The sequence below is a fragment of the Rana temporaria genome, chromosome 2 (genome assembly GCF_905171775.1).
Source record: "Rana temporaria chromosome 2, aRanTem1.1, whole genome shotgun sequence".
Taxonomy (NCBI): Eukaryota; Metazoa; Chordata; class Amphibia; order Anura; family Ranidae; genus Rana; species Rana temporaria.
The window spans coordinates 39,792,362-39,817,877 of NC_053490.1; the positions used below are offsets into that span (position 1 = coordinate 39,792,362).

The following is a 25,516-nucleotide window of genomic DNA, read 5'->3' on the forward strand; positions in this document are numbered from 1 at the left end:
TTTGTTGTCGGAATGGCCGATCGTCTGTACGCAGCTTTCAAAAACTGCTGGAATTTTTACATACAACCATTTCTCGGGTTTACAGAGAATGGTCCAAAAAAGAGAAAATATCCTGTGAGTGGCAGTTGCGTGGACAAAAATGCCTTGTTGATGTCAGAGGCCAGAGGAGAATTGGCCGACTGACTTGAGATGATAGAAAGGCAACAGTAACTCAAACAACCACTTGTTACAACCAAGGCATGCAGAATTACGCATATTAAAAAACATGGTGGCCCTGAGTATTCCGAAATTAGATGTACCTAATAAATGCCTGGTCTGATGAGTCTCTATTTCAGCTGCGACATTCAGATTGTCGGGTCAGAATTGGGCGCAAACAACATGAAAGCATGGATCCATCCTGTCTTGTATCAACGGTTCAGGCTGCTGGTGGTGTAATGGTGTGGGGGATATTTTCTTGGCACACTTTGGGACCCTTAGGCACACTTTGGGATTGAGCATCATTTAACCGTTTTAACCATTTGCCGGCCAGCCGCCGCAGGTATACTGCTGCAGGTTTGCTCGCCTGCGCGAATCACCTTACCGCTACGTCGCCTCATACACGGCAATCTGTGGAGTTTGGAGAAGAGTTGTGGTAATCTTGTGTGAAAACATTAAAAGACTGATACTGAAGCTAAAAAGTATTGGAGTTATTTACAAATGAAATAAAGGCTTTTTTTTAATATTAGGCAATTTTAAAGCTTGACATGTTGGGTATCTATTTACTCAGCACAACCTCATATTTTATATTTTACCAAAACATGCTTAATATATTGCATTTGTGTGCCTTAAAATTTACTTTAGTGTATTTAGTTTTTCTTAGGCTGCATTCACACCTGAGTGTTTCGTTTTCAGGCAGAAAGTTGTGCGTTTTTGCCACATTTTTGTACAAGTCAAAAGATCACCAATGTAAAAAGCAGAAAAATGACCAAATCTGCCCGAATTGAGCTACTAAAAAAGCTCCAGAACTTTTTTGAGCTTCAGGCGTCACGAGAATAGTGAATAGTTGATTTTTTTTTCTCCTCCAGCATTTTGGAGCTTTAGGCCTCGTACACACGAACGAACATGTCCGCTGAAACTGGTCCGGCGGACCTGTTTCCGCGGACATGTTCGGTCGTGTGTAGGGCCGACCGGACAATTTTCCGGCCGACCGGACAGGTTTCCAGCGGACAAATGTTTCTTAGCATGCTAAGAAACATGTCCGCTGAAACCATGTCCGCCGGACATGTCCGATGGTCAGTATGACTCATCGGACATGTCCGCTGGCCCGAGAACCCGCGCATGACGTCGAAGTAATTCGACGCATGCGTGGAAGCATTGAACTTCCGGGTTCGCGCACGTCGCCGCATCATCGTCGCCGCCACGTCACCGCGTTGTCACCGCGTCGTCTGTCCGCGGGAAATTTGGTCTGATGGTGTGTACAGCCATCAGACCAAATGATCCCAGCGGACATGTCCGATGAAAACGGTCCGCGGACCGTTTTCATCGGACAGATCCGCTCGTCTGTACGGGGCCTTAGGCTTCAAGCTACAAAATGCTGAGGTGTGAATGGGGCCTTACTGAAATGTTGTGCTTTTGAACTATCACAAGCACTACCACTAACACAATTTTATTCTCCAGGGTGTGTACTTTCAGAGAATATATACTGTTTGGCAGTAACGGAGCAGGGTCACCCAGCGCCCAGGGCAAGGATGCAGAATTCCTCTCCCCTCCCCCCTACTATTAATACATGCCATAGAATGGGCATCTATTGCACCCTGCATCCATTTTTTGCCCCTTTGCTTCACTGTACCCAGAGAAACTGCCCCTCCCTGCCACCTTCTGTCCCAGCCCTGCTGTTTGGGTGGGTTTTAGGTAATCTTTAGGCGTAAAATATGTTTTAAACATGTGAGTAAAATAACACAAGAATGACTCAAGCAGAAAAAGGGTTAGTGTCACAGACAGGACACTTTAATGTCACCAACCAAAGCAGTGATCTTTCAAGGCTGCTAAGGGCCTCTTCCTCAGGCTACGGGCATTGCTGCCTGAGGAAGAGGTCTTGCAATGCACATTAAAGTGTCCCACCTGTCCTTCATCTGACCATGGTTCGCTGGTGATATCTTGGACTGTACGTAGGCTTTGGCTCCACTATTTCACCGCTGCGCCTTCCTATGATCGGTCTCATAGCTGTAAGGAGTGCCCTGGACTCTTCATATTTATTGATGGGTGTTATGACACATCTTGACCTGAAATGTAAAGTGGGTCATAAAGATGCTTTCCAGAAGGAGGCCCACAGTGATTACTCTACGGCTCCTTTCGCTTTGTCAATCCCGGACAGAACTCAGCTTTAGAAGGCCTTGAGAACAAAGGAAATTTCTGGCAGCTCAGAGCAGCTTAAAAAAAAAAAAATCTTTTCAGCTTGGAGAGGTGGTAATGAATAAAAATAACTATTTTACAAGTAGTCTCATAATGGTGTTTTGCAAAGAGAAATAAGAGCTTTGTTCAAATGACTGTAATTGTGAGGATTTGTCCCCTTTCTTCTGGTTCTGAAGCCCTATGTTCACTGCCACATAACACACAATTGGAAGAACGCGACCACAAAGGCTTTTCAAGGCAAGTCGTATACACAAGGGCTGCTTCAATCTGGAACCGCTAATCAGAATTGATCATTTGTTCTAAAAACACGGAAGTGACATTTTCCCAGCTGGGCTAGCCATATGGTAACTAGAAAGCGGGACACAGAGGCGGTATTCTGTATGAAAAGCATAAGTGTCACTGCCCTGCAAGCCTCAAGGGTGCCAGTAATGTTGCCATGAGCATTCAGGAAAAAAATGAGGCATGGAAGAAATCCCTGGCTCTGCAGGTTCCAGCTATACCAAGGGTGTTGGGTCTAATTGTAAAAGACAATTTGTTCCTTAAAACTGATCTCAGGGCACAGAAACGTTCATAAACCCCCTGACCTCTGGAAGGTTTTACCCCCTTCATGACCCGGGCAACACTGTATCATGAAGGGGATAAAACTTATAAAAAAAAATTCACACAAATAGAGCTTTCTTTTGGTGGTATTTAACCACTGGCTTTTTATTTTTTGCTACAAATGTACAGAAATGTTGAAATAAAAAAAAAAAAAAAAAAAAAAAAAAATATATATATATATATATATATATATATATATATATATATATATATATATATACACACACACACAGTCTATATTTACACAGGTGCAGCTCATAAAATTAGAATATCAAAAAGTTAATTTATTTCAGTAATTCTATTCAAAAAGTGAAATTCATATATTTTATATACCGTATTTATCTTGCTATAATGCGCCCCGGTGTATAGCGCGCACCCCCGAACTTGAAGGAAAATTCCTGGAAAAAAAAATACTTACAGTTTGGATGCCCCTCATCGGTGTCTTGCCCGTTGTCCATCGCGTCCTGCCCGTCGTCCATCGGCGGCCTCGTCCGGTCCGGCGTCCTTCTGCGGCCATCGTGGTGTCCTCCCCGCTCGATCCCTGCTTCCCGCGCTGTGTTTGAACCACTGCGCCGACATATACCGAGCGCAGTACACTCGGGTATAGTCGGGCAGGCTCGGCTCCTCTCGCGTAAAGGACGCACAGGATGTGACCGCGAGAGGAGCCGAGCTTGCCCGACTATACCCGAGTGTACTGCGCTCGGTATATGCCAGCGCAGTGGTTCAAACACAGCGCGGGAAGCGGGTATCGGCGTATATCGCGCACTCACGATTTTGCCCTGATTTTCAGGGCAAAAAAGTGTGCGGTATACGCCGATAAATACGGTAGATGCGTTACACACTATTGTGGAATCTTCAAGTCAGCGCAGCCGTTTACCAAGAAATTCTAGAGCACTTCATGATTCCCTGACCAGCTTTGTGGAGATTCTGATTTCATTTTCCAACAGGACTTGGCACCTGCCCACACTTCCAAAAGTACCAATACCTGGTTTAATGATCAGTGGCGTTTTTTATTTATTTTTTGAGGGGGGGGGGGGGGCCATGCATCCGGAACCATGCATGTAGATCAGGGGCCGGATGTATGAATAGGGAGGTTCGCCTGTTCACCCCTAATGGAAAGGTCGCCACTGTTAATGATCGTGGTATCACTGTGCTAGACCAGCAAACTCATCCTAACTCGTGACCTAAACCCCATAGAGAATCTGTGGGGTATTGTCAAGAGCCACAACCAAGTATTGAGCGCATTCTATGCTGTACATGGACATACTTTTCAGTAAGCCAACATTTCTGTATTGCGTAGCCATGATAGAAACGGAAGTGATTGTAATAAGTAAAAATAGCGGATCTTATCGGGGGGGGGGGGGGGGGGCTTGGTAATTAGGATGTTTTGTTAGGACTTTTTCTATGTAATTTGTACTGTATGTGAAAAATATTCTTAAAATAAAGCAAAGCAAACTTATTAAAAAAATAAAAATAAAGTGATTAAAAATGCGCAACCCAAAAATAACGTGTGAAATAAAACAATAAATTGATGAATGTAGTGATAAGCATAAGTGACTTAAAAAAAAAATGCTTTTATTATTGTTCTTATGAAATATTCAAAATAGGGGATCTTGCCTCTCTCTAGGGTGACCACATTTCCAAACTACAATTCAGGGTCATTCCCCCTTCCCAAAAATCAGCTTGTGCTATAACGAATCACAGCACAGTGATTGGAGAAATCATAAATCCCGCCTCTTGTGTCCAATCACAAACAGGGGGTGGAGATTGTGCTCCTCCAGGCATTCCCGGCCAGGACAAGTACTGTCAGTGAGTAAAGCAGTGATGGGGCGGCCTTTTTTGGGGGCATCAGATTAGCTCGGGGGGTGGCTGTGTCAGTTTCATTCCGGGACACTGTATTGTCCTGGCATGAAGGTGCCCGGGACAGACCTGAAAAATGCGGGACTGTCCCTGGCAATCCGGGACACGTGGTCACCCTACCCTCCTCCCCTCTGCAGTGCTCAGAGTGTGAAAAGAGAGTCTGGAGGATCACGGAAGCGCCGAGCGGCGCTATGAGGAAGGTATTTGGCACAATTATATTACAGAAACACACACATTGTACATAATTATATACTATAGTAATAGAGTGGATTATAGGATTTTTCAAGAATCTTAACTCGGTTTACACTAGGGATTCCTGACAGGCAGGGAGGGAGAGGGGGAGAGAAGACAGCACATTATATGGTTAGACCTACCCCAAAAATTGACAACATTAATATAAGACTCAGGCCTATTTTGGGGGAAATAGTAGTATATAGAGTATATCTGAAAAACAAGTATTAATTCACCATAAAAAATAATTCTGTATAGGTGAGCTAACATTTTAAACATGCTTGGGATTAACTTGGGTCTATTCTCAGAAAATAAAATAAGGCAAGACTCGATTGACCAATTAGTCTTTTTCTGCTGTTAGTCTTTTTTGTTAATTAAAAGTTAATTGCAGCCCAATAGGTCAGGGGAGAGGATTAGTGTAATCTCCAAGCTGCTGGGTAGATGACTGGCACAGAGTGGGCACTGTGTACTCGTCTCGCTTCCATCTGCAGTCTTAAGAAAACTGATTTTCAATGCAAAGGAGGTGTTAAATGCTAAAAGCAAGCCTGTCCTTAAAGGGGTTGTAAAGGTATATATTTTTATTTTTTTAAATAACAAACATGTCATACTTACCTCCACTGTGCAGTTCGTTTTGCACAAAGTGACCCCGATCCTGGTCTTCTGGGGTCCCTCTGCAGCTGTCTCAGGTCCTCCCTGCAAGAGCTAACCCCCTTCTTGGGAAGCGCTCTCCCAAGGAGGTTAGCTTATGCCTCTGTACATAAAGCACACACTTGTTGAATCCTGACACATGTTTTAATTCCTTAGATTTCTCAGGAATTCAGCAACTTTGCAAAATGTGCAAGGATACTATAAGTTAAGTCCAATGAGGTGCATGTCACCCCCGGGACTTATCTCTATTACATATATGTAACAGTTTTTTTTTGCACTCCCGGAGTATGTGGAAGGAGAGAATCAAACATAGCAGCTATGCCCTCCTCGCCCCTTCACTGCCCATTCACAGAAGCTTTTGTATTTTGTGAATGAGTTCACATAATACAAAGGCTTCTGTGAATGGCCAGAAGGAGGAGAGGGGCGGGCAGTTCCAGCGACTCTGCTCTAGAGACCACAGTGAGCCGTGCCAGAGCTTCCTGGAGCACGATAATCCTGTCAGATATGAATAATAGAAATAAGTCTACGAGGTGTCAGGCAACTCATGGTTCTACAAGTAACTAAATTCCTGGAATTCAGTTTTAATGAACACAAAACGGTGTATTTTATATCTGCTTGGAGTTCAGATATAGTCTACATGCACAGTGACCTGTGTATGCCAAATTATGCCAAATTCTGGCGCGTTTGGACCTCTCGGAGGTGCAGGTGTGGTGTGCAGCATTCCAGGCATACGTCCCTGAATGCAATTGGCCCTAAGCAGAGTACTGCTCAGTACAGTATCCAGCCACCACATATTTCTGCATGTCATGGATTTTGACAGGCTGCTGGCAATGGGGCTGGACACTGCACTTGAGCCTCCAAAATGTGCCTGAAAATTATGGAATTATAAGCCAAACAGCCCATGTGAATGAGGCCTTCCATGATTTTTTTACTCTTTTATAGAAACAGCTCAGCTGTAGTTTTGCTCAAATGGTTACGCTGTTATTCTCTCATTTTAAATACAACAAGTACTTAGCATGGTTCTTCTTTAAACATTGAACCGTGCAACGTTGAAAGTGATTTTCTGCAGCCCAGAAACAATTGTATTTCTTGTAATTGTCTTGTTAAGTTATGGCTGTTATAAATGCAGCGGCACAAAACTAAAATAGAGTATAAATTGCACAATAGTCTAGAATAGGCTTCAAGATAAAAGATGGCAACACAGAATACTCTATCATGGTCTGGCGGCTCGATTCCCAGGATTACAGTAAACATTGGCACTGTTTAAATCCATTACCAGTAGATTTGTTTTATACACGAGTGAACGGTAACTCAAGCCAACCACCTTCTGATGGGTACAACGTGCACACAAATCTTTCAGGATCTCAGGTTTTAAAGAATCTGTCTGTCTGTCCTAGCTGCTTAAAGTATTTAAATCCAAGAAAAAAATCAAATACAGCTTACTAGGCCTTAGAAATGGTGGCTGCATTTATTTTACTAATTCATGTTTTAGTTGGTGGTCATGCCAGTAATATACTGCCAACCCTAAGATGACCCTTGGACAGGAAGTGTATTAGGACTACAGAATACGCCTCACTTATCGCCATAACGTAATACAGTTTGTAAACTTGTAAGCTCAATGGGCCGGATTCACAAAGGACTTACGACGACGTATCTCCAGATACGCCGTCGTAAGTCCAAATGTGCGCCGTCGTATTTATACGCGTATTCAGGAACTGAGATACACCTGAAATTTGCCAAGATACGACCGACGTAAGTCTCCTACGCCATCGTATCTTGGGTGCATATTTACGCTGGCCGTAAGGGGTGCTTTCGTAGATTTACACATCGAATATGCAAATGACCTAGATACGCCGATTCACGAACGTACTTGCGCCCGTCGGATTTAGCTACGCCGTTTACGCAGGGCTTACGTCCGGCGTAAAGTCACCCCTGCTATATGAGGCGCAGCCAATGCTAAGGTATGGACGACGGAACAGCCGTCTGATTTTACGTCGTTTACGTAAGTGGTACGTGAATGGGGCTGGGCGTAGGTTATGTTCACGTCGTTGCCATTGAGCCGTCGTATCTTAGGGCGTAAATTCAACGTGATTCTGAGCATGCGCGTACATGCGCCGTTAGTTCGGCGCTTCATTTACATGGGGTCACGATTCATTTCAATACAACACGCCCACTACCAGCCTAATTTGAATTAGGCGGGCTTACGCCGGCCCATTTACGCTACGGCGCCGTAACTTAGGGAGCAAGTGCTTTGTGAATACTGTACTCGCCTCTCTATGTTACGTCGGCGTAGCGCATATGAGATGCGCTACGCCCGCACAGAGATACGCCGATCTCTGTGAATCTGGCCCAATGTCTTTATGGTAGGATCAACAAGTACTGTATATTTTCGTACTTCACAAACAGATTTAAAAAAACACTTACAATTGTTTAACAGACCAAAAGGGAGCAAATAAGAAGAGTTCATTGCTAGGGTTTAAAGGGAGCCTGCCACTACTTACAATAGGCTATATCCACCCTTACCACTTGTATCACCTCAAACACACTTAGTCCACACAAGAGTGGCGTTTAATGGTGATAGCAGCCCTTTATTATAAAGTCCAGTCCAGTAAATAACAATAAATACCAATAAAGGTGGGTTGACGACAGTCGTTGGAGGCAAAAGTAAAACATCCAAACAGAACACAGTGTCTTTGGTTCAAATTCTGTTACTTGATAGACGCAGCTGCACTACCCCCCTTTGGGGAGGAGTACAAAATATGACTGCAGAATATCCATCCTTACATTGATCCTGAGAGTCAACAAGTGGACCACACCAAAATGGCACGCCATACCATAGACGGGTCCCCACCCACAATAGAAATGCATTGCATTGTAATATATGAATAAATACTGTACATCAGGGCTCAAAATTTCAAGTCCTGAGTTACTAGCCAGGCCTCAAGGGTTACTCGCTACAAGTTGCCCCACCCAACCCCTACTCCGCCCCGTTTCTAATTCTGCCCCTAAACACACCCTATAAATGATCTCATGAAATTAAACTCAATATTTATTTTTAGAAATTAATTCTGCATAAAACATTTAACAACCATCAATGCAGCCTCACCTGTGCCCATCAATGCAGCCTCACCTGTGCCCACCAACGCAGCCTGCCCGTGTCCACCAACGCAGCCTCCCCATGTCCACCAACACAGCCTCCCTGTATCCATCATGCTGCCTCCATGTGTCCATCATGCTGCCTCCATGTGCCCACCATGCAGGGGAACAGAGGAGAGGAAGAGGATTGCCGACCAGATGAACAGAGCGCCGAGCGACATCACTGGAACAACTTTCATTTAAAAAGCAGTGTGTTCCCGCCGCTCAGCGTCACATATAGCCCCATCCCCTGGCCAGGGAACTTTGATACACATCACTCGTCCCAGGTGATCTGTCTAGCAAAGTCCCGGGACCAGGGGGCGGGGCTGTGTGTGACAGCAAGTGCGGGGAACACTCTGCTATTGAGATGAAAACCGCTAGTGATGTTCCTCGCACTCTGATGATCCGGCCTCCTGCTCTCCTCTCTTCCCCTCCGAGCCCTGCGATAAGGACTGCCATACAACCCGCTCGCTCCCAGGCAGACCACGCTCGCCAGCCCTCAAAATCTACTCGCAAAATGCGAGCAGGCAAGTGGGAATTTTTGAGGGCCGCTGTACATAATATAACATACCAGTACACTGGAACCCACTCCTAATCTTCTGGATTTGGATGGCTCCCCATTGTTAAGTTGGTTCTTTTATTTTAAGGTAGGCCCTTTATATTTGGTGGTGTTGCTTATGGTATCCCCTTTTTTTCTTTGTTTGTTACTTGGTCATGATTAGTAAGCCCATGTATAATATATAAAAAATGATATATATATATATATATATATATATATATATATATATAATTGGCAGTTTACTGAATGTACCTGAATTTTCCACCTGAGAGGCAGTGGCTTCACCTTCGCTCACTCATTTGCACCTCTATGAACAACAAACCTACTTGCTGATAATAAAGATTAGGAGTGGGTTCCAGTGTACTGTTACTTTATATTATGTATTTATCCATATATTACAATGTAGCTTTGCAATTGGGAAATGTGATACTTAATGCATGTAACTGTACCTCCTAGATTCTATCACATGTTCTCCTGAAGAAGGATTCCTAAAACACATCGAGTTCTTGTGTGAACCATAATCGGAATCTTTGCATGTTGTGAACCCCTATGTGGAGAGTAATTTTTATTGTTGTGTAATAGATTTTTAGTAGTACATAATACAGTTGTTTTGTATGGTACTTAGTCTCTCTTCAAGATGTCCACACAAAGTCCATGACTACATATTCTATTCTGAATACTTTACTTGAAATTTTATAAACATGAACAATACTGGGTGTTCATTGGATCTATTTCTGATTTGTGAGTTGACTGTCAGATTAGAGTGTCTTGAGAGCATTATCAAGCTTTTATTGAAAACTGGATGGGGATGGATGCTAGCACTGTGGACGACGTGACAAAGATGATTGAAACCAAATCAAATCAGCAGTCTGTCCCTCCTACTTGCAGTCATGGTAGTGTCATATAGTGTTGTCATCCTATCCCTTTAAAGCTAGCCTATACTCAAGCAATGCCAAGATATCAAGATGGAGAAAGAGTATCATCAAAGTACTTTTTTTTAAAATATTATATTATATATTTATATTGCTATCTATAGCTAACCTATCATCATGTTAGCACTTTAGAATAGGCCCACAGATATGACTACCAAAAGTTTTAAAAAATCATTAACTTATTAATATTATTTTTACATACACATGAAAGTAATCAGTTTAAAGAGGTTCTCTTGAAAGAATGACACCCAACCCAACAAAACTCAGGGCCCACACTCCACCGTCTCGTTGCTCCTTGGTCGCGAGGGATTCAACCTCATTATTTCTCTTGGTGACCATTGTGTCTTGTATATAACATGATTAAAAATCCAAAATTTTTGGGTTGTTGGAAGAGCCGAAGATTAATATTCCAATGGATAAAAGTTTCAAGAAGGGATAGCCTTTTGCTTTGGAGAGATGTTCTTGTACTTCCTACTGTGTCTCCAGTAAAAGGATACCAAGCGGGACACAAGCAGGAAAAAAAACGAAATGACCCTTCCCTACACTATCTAAAAGAAAAGTATTGGCTTTAAAACAACGGATTTAGGTCAGTAGTCGTTGAGTAAGGCCTCGTACACACGATAGGTTAAACAGAGGACAACGGTCTGATGGACCGTTTTCATCGGTCAAAACCGATCGTGTGTGGGCCCCATAGGTTATTTAGTCAACTTCATCGGTTAACCGATGACAACGGTCCTTCAGATCATTCTCATCGGATGGACTGATCGTGTGTACGAGGCTTAGGAAGTGACCAGAGGAAGAACCTACAAATTTGTATATGTAATACAGTAGTGTAGCTATAGTACAGTAAGTAGGTACAAATTGTACATCCAGGCACTAACTGAACAGCAAAATTGATTATTTGTCATCTTGAAAACCTTTTTCTTTTGACTGGAGAGTCTCTTTAAGTACTTTGCATTTCCCAAGAAATGAACAGCTGTATAAGAATCTAAGTTGGTACGTTGCTGACTGACATAATTAGTGTAATGGGCGAAGGATTCACTTCATGTGCTGAAAGGCAATTTAACTTCTTTCAGGCTAATCTAATTTTCTCTAATTAAATCGAGCATCACTGCAATTCTGGTTGTTGATTCGTTTAGGGAGGATGGAAGTTCATTTTTAGTATCACCTGTGGGGGTCTTTTGAGAAAGAGAAGAACTCTAAGGTATAGACATTCTGATCAGTAACGTGTGATCCACTCCCCCCTTTCTCTGCGTCAGGAGATTATTTTTGAGTGTAGGTGTGTGTGTGGGACAAAGGTTTACCCATAAACTCTGGAAGGTTCTGGTGATTTTCCATTGCGAAAGCATGTGCAGTGGGGAATGTTACATTCTGCAATCTCTCTACATTAAATGCTGCAGCTATAAAAAAAAAAAATGTTAATGCACATAGAACATACACAGGCATGTTCTGGCTACCGGGTAAGATGTGGACCTAAGAAGGCTTTATTACATCCAAAAGTCTCTGGGCTCCAGAACTCAGAACAGAACTTTTTAGGATTCTGAGAAAACAAACATTTCCCATACAAGTGAATGGTTGTACACGCCCCTGCTCTTGTGAATGAATGAATGAATGAAAAACTTATAAAGCCCGGCGCATGCGAACTGAATCGCTTCTGGGCGCTAGTTGTTCGTGTCTCATGACATCAAAAGAGCAGAGTTTTGATCCGTCTTCTGAAAGTCAGATGGTTTTCCTCCAACCGAATGCTGGTTGGTAAAGCGTTCCATAGTCTAGGACCCTGAAAAGCAAACCTTCTTTCTCCTTTGGACTTGTATTTGGTTTTTGGTACCCTGACCAGATTTTGGTCGGTGGATCGCAGAACGCGATTTGAATTGTGAGGTTCTATCTTGTCGCAAAGATATTGCGGAGCCTTCCCATGGATGCACTTATGTGTCAGGCAGAGTGCTTTAAATGCAATTCTGTCTTTTACTGGCAGCCAGTGAAGGGTTCTCAACGAAGGTGAGATTGATTCCCATTTTTTTTTCCCAGTCACCAGTCTGGCGGCCGTATTCTGAACGACTTGCAGACGGGAGATTTGGTACTTTGGGAGTCCGAGGTACAGGGCGTTAGCATAGTCCAGTCTGGAATTCACGATTGTTCCCACCACGACTGCTACGTCTTCTTTGGGGATAAATGGAATAAGTCTGCGTAGTAGGTGCAACAGATGGTGCGCTCCGCTGACTACTGACCCTATTTGTGCGTCCATTGTCATGAAGGTGTCGAAGATGACCCCGAGACTTTTGACTTTGGAGCTAGGGGTGATGATTTGGCCCAGAATGGGCGGGGGTGTCCAGGTTGTTGCCAGTTGACTCTTTCGGCTGGCGTGAAACATAAGGAGTTCTGTTTTTGAACTGTTGAGTTTAAGATAACTCTTAGTCATCCAGTTTTCTATCAAAGAGAGACATTTCTCTAAACTGAGATGATGATCCTTTTTGTTGCAGATGCGAAAATACAGTTGCGTATCGTCTGCATAAGAGTGATAGAGTAGTTCTTGGCTACTGATAATATCAAAGAGAGGGCGAAGATAGATGTTGAAAAGCACCGGTGACAGGGGGGATCCTTGGGGGACTCCACATGACACCGTGCACTTTTCCGACGTGAAACAACCCAATTTAACTGTTTGTGATCGGTTTTCAAGAAAGGAAGAAAACCATGGTAAATCACCTTCTGCGACTTCTGCTACCTTGGCTAGTCGCATCAGTAACAGTTTGTGGTCTACCGTGTAAAAGGCTGCGCTTAGGTCCAGCAGAACCAGGAGACAAGATTCTCCTTCGTCTGCGGCCTCGAGGGCATCGTCCCATATTTTGAGTAAGGCCGTTTCTGTCCCGTGTCCGGGACGGAAGCCTGATTGTAATGGATCCAGTAGATTGTGGGTATCTAGATGCTGTTGCAGCTGTTGTACCACTACTTTCTCCATTATCTTGGAGAGAACATTTAGGCCTGTTATGGGACGGCGGTGAGTTGGGTCCTTGGGATCCAGGTTAGGTTTTTTCAAGATGGGCTGGATTGTGCCCTCTTTCAACAGGGATGGCACTGTGCCTTCCTTAAATGACTGGTTTATAAGCTGTGTGATGGGTGGTGCCAGGATGTCGGCACATTCCTTCAGCAGTTTGGTGGGGATGATATCATTGGGCGATGTGCTGTTCCGCAAAGCACCAATGATATTTTTTGTGGTATCGATGGAGATCGGTTCCAGAGTGAACTTTGTTGATTGTAGAGCGTTTCTTGTAAACACTAAGGCCCCATACACACGAGAGAATTTATCCGCGGATACGGTCCAGCGGACCGTTTCCACGGATAAATCCTCTCAAAGATTTCCGCAGATTTCGATGCGATGGAGTGTACACACCATCGCATTGAAATCCGCGCGGAAATCCTCTGCCGATGACGTGTCGCGCCGTCGCCGCTATTATGACGCGGCGACGGGCGCGACGCTGTCATATAAGGAATTCCACGCATGCGTCAAATCATTACGACGCGTGCGGGGAATCCCTTTGGACGAATGGATCCGGTAAGTCTGTACAGACGAGCGGATCCATCCGTTGGAATGGATTCCAGCAGATGGATTTGTTGTGCATCACAGCAAATATCCGATCTGCTGGAATCCATCCCAGAGGAGATTTCTCCGCGGAAACAGATCCGCTGGCGTGTACACACCATAGGATCTATCCGCAGAAACTCATTTGCTGGGATTTATCTGCGGATGGATTCTATCGTGTGTACGGGGCCTTATGCTTCTTTGCATCAGCATCCAACATCTTTTCTGAATACAAATCCAAGAGAAATTTACGTTTACAAGAACATGGTCGCTTACATCCATTCATTTGTATGGCAAGCCTTTTGTTTTCTCAAAATCTTAAAAAGTTCTGTTCTGAGTCCTGAAGCCTGGAGGTTTTGTATTTCTTTGGGTAGGATAGAGCCTCCATTGTTAGGTCCACATCTTACCTGGCAGCTAGATCTCATTAAAAGGCCGAGTACACACGATCAGTCCAAACCGATGAAAACGGACTGAAGTTCAGTTTCATCGGTCCAAACTGACCATGTGTACGCCCCATCGGTCAGTTGTCCTTCGGTCCAAAAACAGAGAACTTGCTTTAAAATTGAACCGATGGACGTCTAACCGATAGGTCAAAACCAATGGTTAGTACGCAAAAGCATTGGTTCCAAACCCGCGCATGCTCTGAATCAAGTCGACACACGCTTGGAAGCATTAAACTTCGTTTTTTTCAGCACGTTGTGTGTTTTACGTCACCGCGTTCTGACCCGATCTGTTTTGGAAACGATGGTATGTACGCACATCAGACCATCAGTCTGCTTCAGCGGTGAACCGATGAAAACGGTCCGTCGGACCATTCTCATCGGATGGACTGATCTGGTGCCTTAGTCTTAGCTGTGCATGGACCATTATATATGTGAGCTGATTGACACTCTGGACTCTCTCTCTCTCTTGGACCTATAGAAGCTTTTTTCCCACACAGAGCTCTTCAAAGTCCCTGGGCTCCAGAACCCAGAGCAGAACTTTTTAGGATTCTGAGAAAAAAAAATTTTGCCATACAAGTGAATGGTTGTACACGTCCATGCTCTTGTAAACGCTAAGACCCCATTCACACCTGGGCGTTTTGTAGCTTGAAGCCTCAAGCTACAAAACGCTGTAGGGGAAAACAATCTATTAGTCTCTATGGATATGGTTCCCATCTCCACTCCAAAATGCCTGAAGCCAGAAGCTCCAAAACGCCTGAAGCTCAAACAAGTTCTGGCAGATTTGGGTGTTTTTCTGCTTTTTACATCGGTGACCTTTTGACCTGTACAAAATCCCGGAAAAAACACTGCAAAATTGTTGTAAAAACGCCGTAAAATGTTCTGCCTGAAAACGCTATGCTCAGTTGTGAATGGGGCCTTATGCTTCTTTACATCAGCATTTACCTATGATTGCATGTCCAACATATTTTTCTTGAATGCAAATCAAAGAATAATTGACGTTTTCTCCAAATTTTAAAGCATTCTGGGTCCTGGAGCCTTTAAATAGCTTTGGGTAGGATAGAGCCTCCATTGTTAGGTCTGCATCTTACCTGGTAGCCAGACCTCATTATTAGTTTTAGCTGTGAATGGACATTTATATACTGTATGTGAGCTGATTGATGCACAGGGCTCTTTCTCTCTCTTGGACTTATGGAGGCTTTTTCCCACACAAAGCTCTACAAAGGCTCTGGGCTCCAGGACCCAGACAGAACTTTTTAGGATTTTGAGAAAACAAATATTACAAGTGAATGGTTGTACACGTCTGTGCTCTTGTAAAAGCTAATGCTTCTTTGCATCAGAATGTACCTATAAATGCATCTCCAATGTATTTTATGGATGCAAATCAAAGAATAAATTGATGTGTGTGACGGAGGGCCCGTGGAACCCAGAATCCCTTGGAAAGGTTGGGAAACCCTTGTTTCAGCTCCCCATGCACCTCCTATGTCTAAGTTACCATGTGTCCGTTAGGGGCACAGGGTGACTGAGAAAATATGGCTTGCATTACCTAAAATGGGAAAGTAATATTTATCCACAATATCTCCCAGGATATATATAAAGATTATTCTTGGTTTGTTTGATTCTGAACTCAACATGTTAAATTGAAAGAGCTGATCACATTGGCCTCTGTACAATGTAGGAGATGGGTCTTCTTCTCCTGCAGCTCCTGCTATTGTGAGAAGGTTTTCTGTGTTTATACTTATGATAATGTATAATCTACTGTGTGAAGCTCGGTAACAACAAGTCTGACCTGTAGTGTAATCCTGATTAATCACAACAATGGCCAGGTGGGCACAGAGTCACATTGGCTGCTTTAAGACCACTTTCACACTGAGGCGCTTTGCAGGCACTATAAATAGCACCTGCAAAGCGCCCTGAAAGAGCCACTGCTGTCTCTCCAATGTAAAAGCCCGAGGGCTTCCACACTGGAGCGGTGCGCTAGCAGGACGGCAAAAAAAGTCCTGGAGCTGTAAAGTAGCAATGGGCACCGCGGCTATACTGCCGGCAAAGCGCTGATGAAGCAGAGCTTTGCGGGTGGTTTTAACCCTTTTTCGGGCGCTAGTGTCTCAATAGCGCTGCAAAATTGATGGTAAAGCGATTTACTGCCGATGCACGCACCGCCCCAGTGTGAAAGGGGCTTAAGGGATTAGTTAATTAGCTCATGTTAATTTATGTTTCTGGTTACAGGCGTATTGTTAGAGTAATTGGAGCAGGAGGGGGGAACCTCCTCCAGTGTATATAAGACTGTATTCTTGTTCTAATAAACAGTTCATGGTGAGCAACCAAACGAGTATTGCCTTGTTCTGTGGTTGTCAGCGGTTGGAATATCTGATATCTATATTCAGACTGGGAGGAAGCGGTATATGGCGAAAGCACTCAAGCAGGGTGTGGAGTGTATCGTTACAATGTGTATAAGGGCTTAGCCACATACGGCCTTTCATTTGTATGGCAAGCTGTTTTTTTTCTCAAAATCTTAAAAAAGTTCTGCCTGGAACCTGGAGACTTTGTAGCGCTTTGGGTAGGATAAAGCCTCTATTGTTAGGTTCAAACCTTAGCTAAACCTCATTGTTAGTCTCAGCTGTGCATAGACCTTTATACGAGGGGTCTTTAAAAAGTTTCCACACAATATATAACTTAGTTGAAAGTAGTGAAAAACTTTTTGAAGAACCCTGCTATATGTGAGCTGATTGACGCTCAGAGCTTTCGCTCTCTTTGTTGTGGGAGATTGCTGCTGGGTGAAAAGGCTGACTGCTGACAAAACACCAAAAGGGTATCAGAGCTACCTCCTTTTTTTCAGGGAACCCGTTAGGGGGCACCTTGTTAGTCTGACTTGTTACTGACCTGAGTTTAATTAGTAGCTTGAACGAGCAAATGCATAGTTTGTTATTGGCTAAGGCCTTGCTTCTTTAACAAAGTGAAAAATGGAGGAAAGGGAATGTATATGGCGGAATCTAGCACATACTAGCATGACACTCAGGCCTCGTACACACGACAGAGTTTCTCGGCAGAATTCGGCGAGAAACTCGGTCAGAGCCGGATTCTGCCGAGAAACTCTGTCGTCTGTACACTTTTGGCCCGATGGAGCCGCCGAGGAACTCGTCGAGAAAATAGAGAACATGTTCTCTATTTTCTCGTTGTTCTATGGGAGAAGGCGGCCCGCCGAGCTCCTCGGCGGCTTCATCCCTGAACTCGACGAGGAACTCGATGTGTTTGGCACGTCGAGTTCCTCTGTCGTGTGTACGAGGCCTCACAGCTGCTAAGCCAAGTTTATATAGAGAAAGTGAAAAGCAGAAGGAAGTGTACTGCTGCATCTTCTGTAATGTCTACTTGACAGAAGAATAGAATATTGATTTTGTGCAATAGACCATAAATCTAAAATTAAAAAATAAATGGCTTATAAAGAATTTAACATGAGCACAAAGAAGGAAAATGAAGGATAGGAGTGTTTTTTCTGGGCCCCCTGGTCAGCATTTGGCTGTGCTTTCTACTCTCTCCTTTAGTTACACTATATTAAACACTAAAAGGTATATAGGGAAAGGACCTACCTGCCAAGAAGAAGGAACTCCCCAACCATCCCCTGACGTCTCATTGCCATTAGAAGTCCTCGCACTGTCATTCCTTCGCAAAAACAGACAACGACCCTGGCTTTCGGAAGGTGACTCCGTAGTTTCTTCAACAGCTTGTCAAAGTTCTGCTCCCCGGCATTACTGTAGATCTTGTACGAATGAGCAATGCAGACTCCATCCTTGGCTGACATGTCTTTAAATGCTTCCATCCCTCTTTCCCCATAGTTACCTAGAGGAAAATAAAATAACAATTGAGTAATTCTGTTTCATTACTAGCCCTAACATTAAGTGCCCTTTCACACCAGCGGACGAACGGTCCGCATTTCATAAGTCCGTTTACGAACTTACAATGGTTCCCTATGGGATCACGGCCGTTAGCGGATGGAGAATCAGCTAACGTCCGTAATCACCCGCCTCCGTCAGGATCCGGTTTTTCAGACGGAAGAAAAAACTATTTTTCTTCCGCCTGACGGATCGGATCGGATGAATACGGACCGACGGTCCGTATTCATCCGATTCACCATAGGGGAGAGCGGAGGAGAGACAGGGCGGTCTCTGCACTGTGTGCGGGGACCGTCCTGTCCGCCGACAGCTCAGTGGGGATTAACGGAGGAATCCCTGCTGAGCCAAACGGGCTAATGGAGCGGATCAATACAGATCCGATCCGTGTGAAAGAGCCCTTAAGGGTCACTAAAGGAAAAGGAAAACATTTTTTTGCTGAAATGACTGTTTACAGGGTATAGAGACATAATGGTTAACTGATTCCTTTTAAAAATGATTAAAAATAGATAAAAAACAATCATATAATGTACCTACAGTTTAGTTTTGTTTTTGCTGTTGTTTCCTGGTTCTCTGGTGTACAGAGCCAGAAGAGCCAATAGAGGGCAGTGATGCTTTGTCTAAAACCCCTCAGCACCAATCCAGTTTCGTTTTACAAACAGTAATCACACCTCCTTGATTAGTCACCACAGTGAGAAATCTCCCAGTACTGTGCTGATCAGGAAACAGACAACCAGGAAGTGTCCAGAACAGAGGAGAATTACAGCAACATCAAAGCAAAAACGAACAATGAGGACATGAAACCAGGACTGCAGTAAGGTAAAGGAAGCTATTTAGCTAAAAAAAAAAAAAATCCTTTAGTGACCCTTTAAGTAAATGCCGTGAGCTACATCACCAACCTCAAAATATCACCCAAACCATCCTTTTTGTTTCTCCCCCAGACCTCCTGCTCTCTAGATTCCTTGTCACCTGTTCCGATGCTTGCCTCTAGGACTTCTCTACAGTCTCTCCCATCCTATATATATATATATATTCAGTTCTGGACCACTCAACCTCAATGTACTGCGCACAGGCAGGCCTGTACAGGGTCAGCGGCATACTGGTACGCCGCCACTGTGATTGTACACAGCGGGAGTTTGTCAGCAGGTCCTGGCCATTGAATCATGGCAAGGACCTGCTGATCGGCTGCGTCCAATCACAGCCCAGAGCCCTGTGTTGACAACACAGGGCTCTGTACAGAGGGAACAATCTCTCTGTTTCTTCTCCCTGCAAAGCAAGGGGAAGAATAAAAGATCTTTAGTAAAAAGCAGTACACAATATAGCATTAGCATAAAAAAATAAAAAAAATCCAGTATACTGTATATATCATCTTTTGTAGATGATATAACTTGCACGCAAAACAATCATTATAACCAATCAATATACACTTATTGGGATTTTTTTTACCAAAAACATGTAGCAGAATACATTTTGGACAGAATTTTTTTAAGACATTTTTATTGGATATGTTTTATAGCAGAAAGTTAAAAATTTGGTTTGTTTTTGAAAAAATGTGGTCCTTTTTCATTTATATAATAAAAAATAAATAAAAAACCCTGGTGCCAAAAAAGCCTGGTCATGAAGGAGGTAAAATCTTCCGGAGCTGAGGTGGATATTGATATATTGATACCCTAATATATATTGATATATTTATACCCTATATTATAATATGATAATAATAATGATTCAAAACTTTTTCTTTTAGATATGAAGGGCCAGATTCACGTAGCTCAGCGGATCTATAGATCCGCTCGATCTACGTGAATTAAGATCCGCTCCCGCAAGTTTAGGAGGCAAGTGGCTAATTCACAAACCACTTACCTCCAAACTTGCGACGGCGGATCCTAAATCCCCCAGCGGAATTCAAATTCCGCGTCTAGGGGAGTGTCATATTTAAATCAGGCCCGCGCCGATTTAAATGCGCATGCGTCGTCCGGGGAATTTCCCGGCGTGCATTGCTCCCACTGACGTCACTAGGACGTCAGTGGTTGCGACGTGAGCGGGACTTGCCACGCGCGTGTTCGTGAATCGACGTACGCAAACGACGCAGGAAATTTCAAATTCGACGCGGGAACGCTGGCTATACTTAACATTGGCTGCGCCTGATAAAAGAAGGGGTAAGTATACGACGGAAAACCGCTACGGAAACGACGTAAGAACACTGCGACGGGTCCGCGTACGTTCGTGAATTTGCGTATCTCGCTAATTAACATATTATTTATCGTAAATCAGCGGGAACACCCCCGGCGCCATTTTTAAATTTAAAAAAAGATCCGACAGTGTAACACAGTGTAACACTGTCGGATCTAGCCCTATCTATGCGTATCTGATTCTATGAATCAGGCGCATAGATAGGACCAGTTTACGTCTGAGATACGATGGTGTATCTGTAGATACACCGTCGTATCTCTTTGTGAATCTGGCCCAGAATGTGGAAGGAATCTTCCAAGGGGACATCTAAAAGGGGATATCCCTCTGCTTTGAAGAGATCTCCTCTTACTTCCTGCTATATCGCTGACACAGGAAGTAAATAAAAAATTGCTGCGCAATTGCCAAATCTTATCATTGGCAAAATTTCACAGTGGAAACTGTCTTTTTTTTTTATTTATATTTTTTTAATAAAATTTGGTGTGTGAGAATGGAGTGTTATACAGAATCTACCCTTAGAACGTACCGTCACCAAAAGTATAAATGTGACTTTAAATTTACATTCTAGGGTAGTGATGGCGAACCTTGGCACCCCAGATGTTTTGGAACTACATTTCCCATGATGCTCATGCACTCTGTAGTATAGTTGAGCATCATGGGAAATATGTAGTTCCAACACATCTGGGGTGCCAAGGTTCGCCACCACTGTTCTAGGGTATATAAAACAAATATATAAAAATATATAACAAATATATAACATATATATATATATATATATATATATATACACACATATATATATATATATATATATATATATATATATATATATATATATATATAAATAAAAACAATTTTTTATATTTTTTTAGCTATCACTTTAGTTAGGCAGCCACATAGATATCTATCGTGGCCTTGGGATCCGGCTGATTGGCCAACACGTTTCACAGGTAAACCCACTTCATCGGGGCCGCAGATTATATTCCTTATAAGTATATTCCATGTGTTTGTGTTGAATATACCCTAGAATGTACATTTAAAGTCCTATACACTTCCTGGTTTGCTATTTGTCATTTTTTTTAATAGTTTATATTTATTCAGTAAGGGGCAGATCCACTATTGATAGGCCGGCGTAATTTCAAAATTCCCGCGTCGTATCTTTGTTTTGAATCCTCAAAACAAGATACGACGGCTTCTCGGCTTGATCCGACAGGCGTACGTCTTCGTACGCCTTCGGATCTTAGATGCAGTTTTTCGGCGGCCGCTAGGTGGCGTTTCCGTCTAAATCCACGTCGAGTATGCAAATTAGCTATTTACGGCGATCCACGAATGTATGTCGGCCCGGCGCATTTTTTTCCGTCGTTTGCGTTCGGCTTTTTCCAGCGTATAGTTAAAGCTGCTGTTCTGAGGCGTACTCAATGTTAAGTATGGCTGTCCTTCCCGCGTACAATTTTGAATTTTTTGCGTCGTTTGCGTAAGTCGTTCGCGAATAGGAATTTGCATAGAATGACGTCACCGTCGTAAGCATTGGCTGGTTCCGGTTTAATTTCGAGCATGCGCACTGGGATACCCCCAGGGACGGCGCATGCGCAGTTAAAAAAAAACGTTGTTTACGTCAGGTCACGACGTATTAACATAAAACACGCCCACATCACACCCATTTGAATTCCGCGCCCTTACGCCGCAACAGATACACTACGCCTCCGTAACTTACGGCGCGAATTCGTTGAGGATTCAAACCAAACAAAAGTAAGTTACAGCGGCGTAGCGTATCTTAGATAGACTGCGCCCGGCGCAGATGTATGTGGATCTGCCCCTAAATGTTTTGTTTCTATTTTCTATTCTGTATGAATTTGACTGTTTATTTAGCACTGTCACTTTACATTTTTTCTCCCATTGTCTGTGTTTCCAGGTAGACAGCTATAATTAAAGGCTTTTATGGGCAAAAGAACAGGCCAAGGATTTTTGAAAGGAATATCAATAATCCAATATCTCCATTAGTGGGAGTTCACCAGTGTGGACACTCTCCGTTTTCTTCAATGAGCTGCCTAGGTGAAGATTATCTGAAAAAAAATAATAATAATTCTACTCCTTTTTTTAAACTATTTAGTTTTTTTTTTAGACAGTGAGCTCCCGTTCACACCGCAGGTCAAATCGCATGACAAACCACAACCTATTGTCGGCAATGGCACTGTTCAAATCGGCGCAATGCCGACTTTGCGGTGCCACATCGATTTGAAAAAAGTAGTTCCTGTACTACTTTTGGTGATTATTTGGGTGCAACTTGCATAGAAATGTGTGCATGAAATCGCACAGATATCTTCCAAGTCGCACCTAAAGTGACACCGACATGCAGCTTTGAAATTGTGCGATTTCAGAAGAAGTCACGCAATTTCAAAGCCGCATTCAATGTGAACGAGGGCTAAATTCACAGAAGATTATTGTATTTTTCATTTAGCTACTTTTGTATTTGCATTTTTGTTTTTGGTGTGTGTGTCTTTCAATATTTGTGTGCTTCCACTTTTTTTTTTTTTTTGCTGTCTGCAGTTTCTTTCCATAAAAAAAAAAATAATGAAGCAAGCGAGTGGCTGCTTTTTTAGCAAAAGAACAGATAGGTAAAAGGTGCCTTTGTACTCCTCAGGAGCCATTAAAAGCCCATCGCACCCTAATTTCCCTTTGGCTCCAGTGCATTTTTCCCAAAAGAAAATCTCCAGATTTGTTTCAAAACCTTAGGCTAAAGAAAATCCCTAATTTTGCCTCATCCATACAGCAGTACTAATCCACTTACAAAAAAACAAACAAAAAAACTGTGGCCTGGATTCAGATAGGAGATACGACGGCGTATCTCCTGATAGAATCAGTTACGCATAGATTTCCCTAAGATCCGACTGGTGTAAGTGTCTTACACCGTCGTATCTTAGGCTGCATATTTACGCTGGCCGCTAGGTGGCGCTTCCGTGTATTTCCGCGAGGAATATGCAAATTAGGTAGTTACGCCGATTCAGAAACGTACGTCCGGCCGGCGCATTTTTTTTACGTCATTTACGTTAGGCTTTTTTCGGCGTATAGTTACTCCTGCTATATGAGGCGTAGCTAATGTTAAGTATGACTGTCGTTCCCGCGTCGAGTTTTGAAAATTTTACGTCGTTTGCGTAAGTCGTTCGCGAATAGGGCTGGACGTAATTTACGTTCACGTTGAAAGCAATGACGTTTTGCGGCGGATTTTCGAGCATGCGCCGTTCACAAAAAAATTAAAATACGCGGGGTCAAGTGAAATTTAAATAAAACATGCCCCCAACATTCCCATTTGAATTAGACGGGCTTACGCCGCCACACATAGGTTACACCGCCGTAACTAAGGGCGCAAGTTCTTTCTGCATACGGAACTTGCGCCCAAAGTTATGGCGGCGTAACGTATCTGAGATACGTTACGCCAGCAGAAAGATCCGCTGATCTTTCTGAATCCAGCCCAATATGTAATGTGTATGACTGGCTAGCATAATAATTTCTCTTTGCTTTGTAAGCCAATTTGTAATTTACTGATAACAAAATGACTATTTCAGCCTGCAGTCAGCTAAGATTTTCAAAAAAACGGAAAAAAAAAATATAAAAAAAATAAAATAAATTGCTTTCTAGTAACCATGGTAACTGCAGGGGCATTCTGTACCTGTACATTTGTCTAGGGAACTCCTGAATAAATATTCCCTAGTCATATACCATATATACTGTATATACACACACACACACAGAGCAGAGACCCTAGGGAACAAAATGGTGGCCCTTAACATGTTCCATGGTTTTTGTGCAGCAGTTTTTCAAATGCGTTTTTTTTTTGCAAACTGCTTATTGCGATTCTTTTTTACTAAAAATATGTAGCAGAAAACATATCGACCTAAACTGATGAAGAAATTTATTTTTTTACATTTTTTGGGGATATTTATTATAGCAAAAAGAATATTGTTTTTTTTTTTTTCAAAATTGTTGCTATGTTTTTTTGTTTATAGTGCAAAACATGAAAACCGCAGAGGTGATCAAATACCACCAAAACGAAATCTCTATTTTTGGGAAAAAAAGGATGACAATTTTGTTTGGGTACAACATCGCACGACCGCGCAATTGTCAGTTAAAGCGATGCAGTGACGTATCGCAAAAAATTGCCTGGTCATTAAGGGGGAAAATCTTCCAGTCTGTAAGTGGTTAAAGCATGACATGTTTGGTATCTATTTACTCGGCGTAACATCATCTTTTATATTTTATGAAACATTGGTATACAATGTATTCTATAGGGCCTCTGCTTAAAAAAAAAAGATATATAGGGTTTGGGGGTTCTAAGTCATTTTCTATCAAAAAAATATTTATTTATTACATGGCCTAGACTGGAAGTGATTAAAGGGGTTGTAAAGGTAAAAAAAAAAAAATCCTAAATGGCTTCCTTTACCTTAGTGCAGTCCTCCTTCACTTACCTCATCCTTCCATTTTGCTTTTAAATGTCCTTATTTCTTCTGAGACATCCTCACTTCCTGTTCTTCTGTCTGTAACTCCACACAGTAATGTGAGGCTTTCTCCCTGGTGTGGAGTGTCGTGCTCGCCCCCTCCCTTGGACTACTGGAGAGTCAGGATGCTCTCTACGTTGCAGATAGAGAAATGAGCTGTGTGTTAGTGGGCGTCCTGACTCTCCTGTAGTCCAAGGGAGGGGATGAGCACGACACTCCACACCAGGGAGAAAGCCTTGCATTACGGTGGTGAGTTACAGACAGAAGAACAGGAAGTGAGGATTTCTCAGAAGAAATAAGGACATTTAAAAGCAAAATGGAAGGATGAGGTAAGTGAAGGAGGACTGCACTAAGGTAAAGGAAGCTATTCAGGGAAAAAAAAAATCCTTTACAAACCCTTTAAGGTTTTAAATCACAAATTAGTTTCCTTGGTTTAGCTGCAGGTGGTATTGCAACTCAATGGACTTGCATTGTGTGTAATGGCCACTTATTTTTTTCTGAACCCAGGAACATTTTTTTTATGGGGGGGCAGGGCTGATCCACCCTATAGGCTCACTATGCAAGCTGCCTAGGGCACCG

At 42.9% G+C, this 25,516-nt stretch overlaps 1 protein-coding gene across 10 annotated transcripts in view; it reads right to left on the bottom strand.

Annotated features, from left to right (window-relative positions):
- Nucleotides 1–25,516, bottom strand: part of GRM5 (glutamate metabotropic receptor 5) — a 491,177-nt gene that overhangs the window by 272,180 nt on the left and 193,481 nt on the right. For all 10 annotated transcript variants that reach the window (XM_040340112.1, XM_040340106.1, XM_040340110.1 and 7 more), the window contains exon 3: nt 17,958–18,207. In XM_040340112.1, the coding sequence (XP_040196046.1) occupies nt 17,958–18,207 (250 nt within the window). The remainder of the gene's footprint in view (nt 1–17,957; nt 18,208–25,516) is intronic.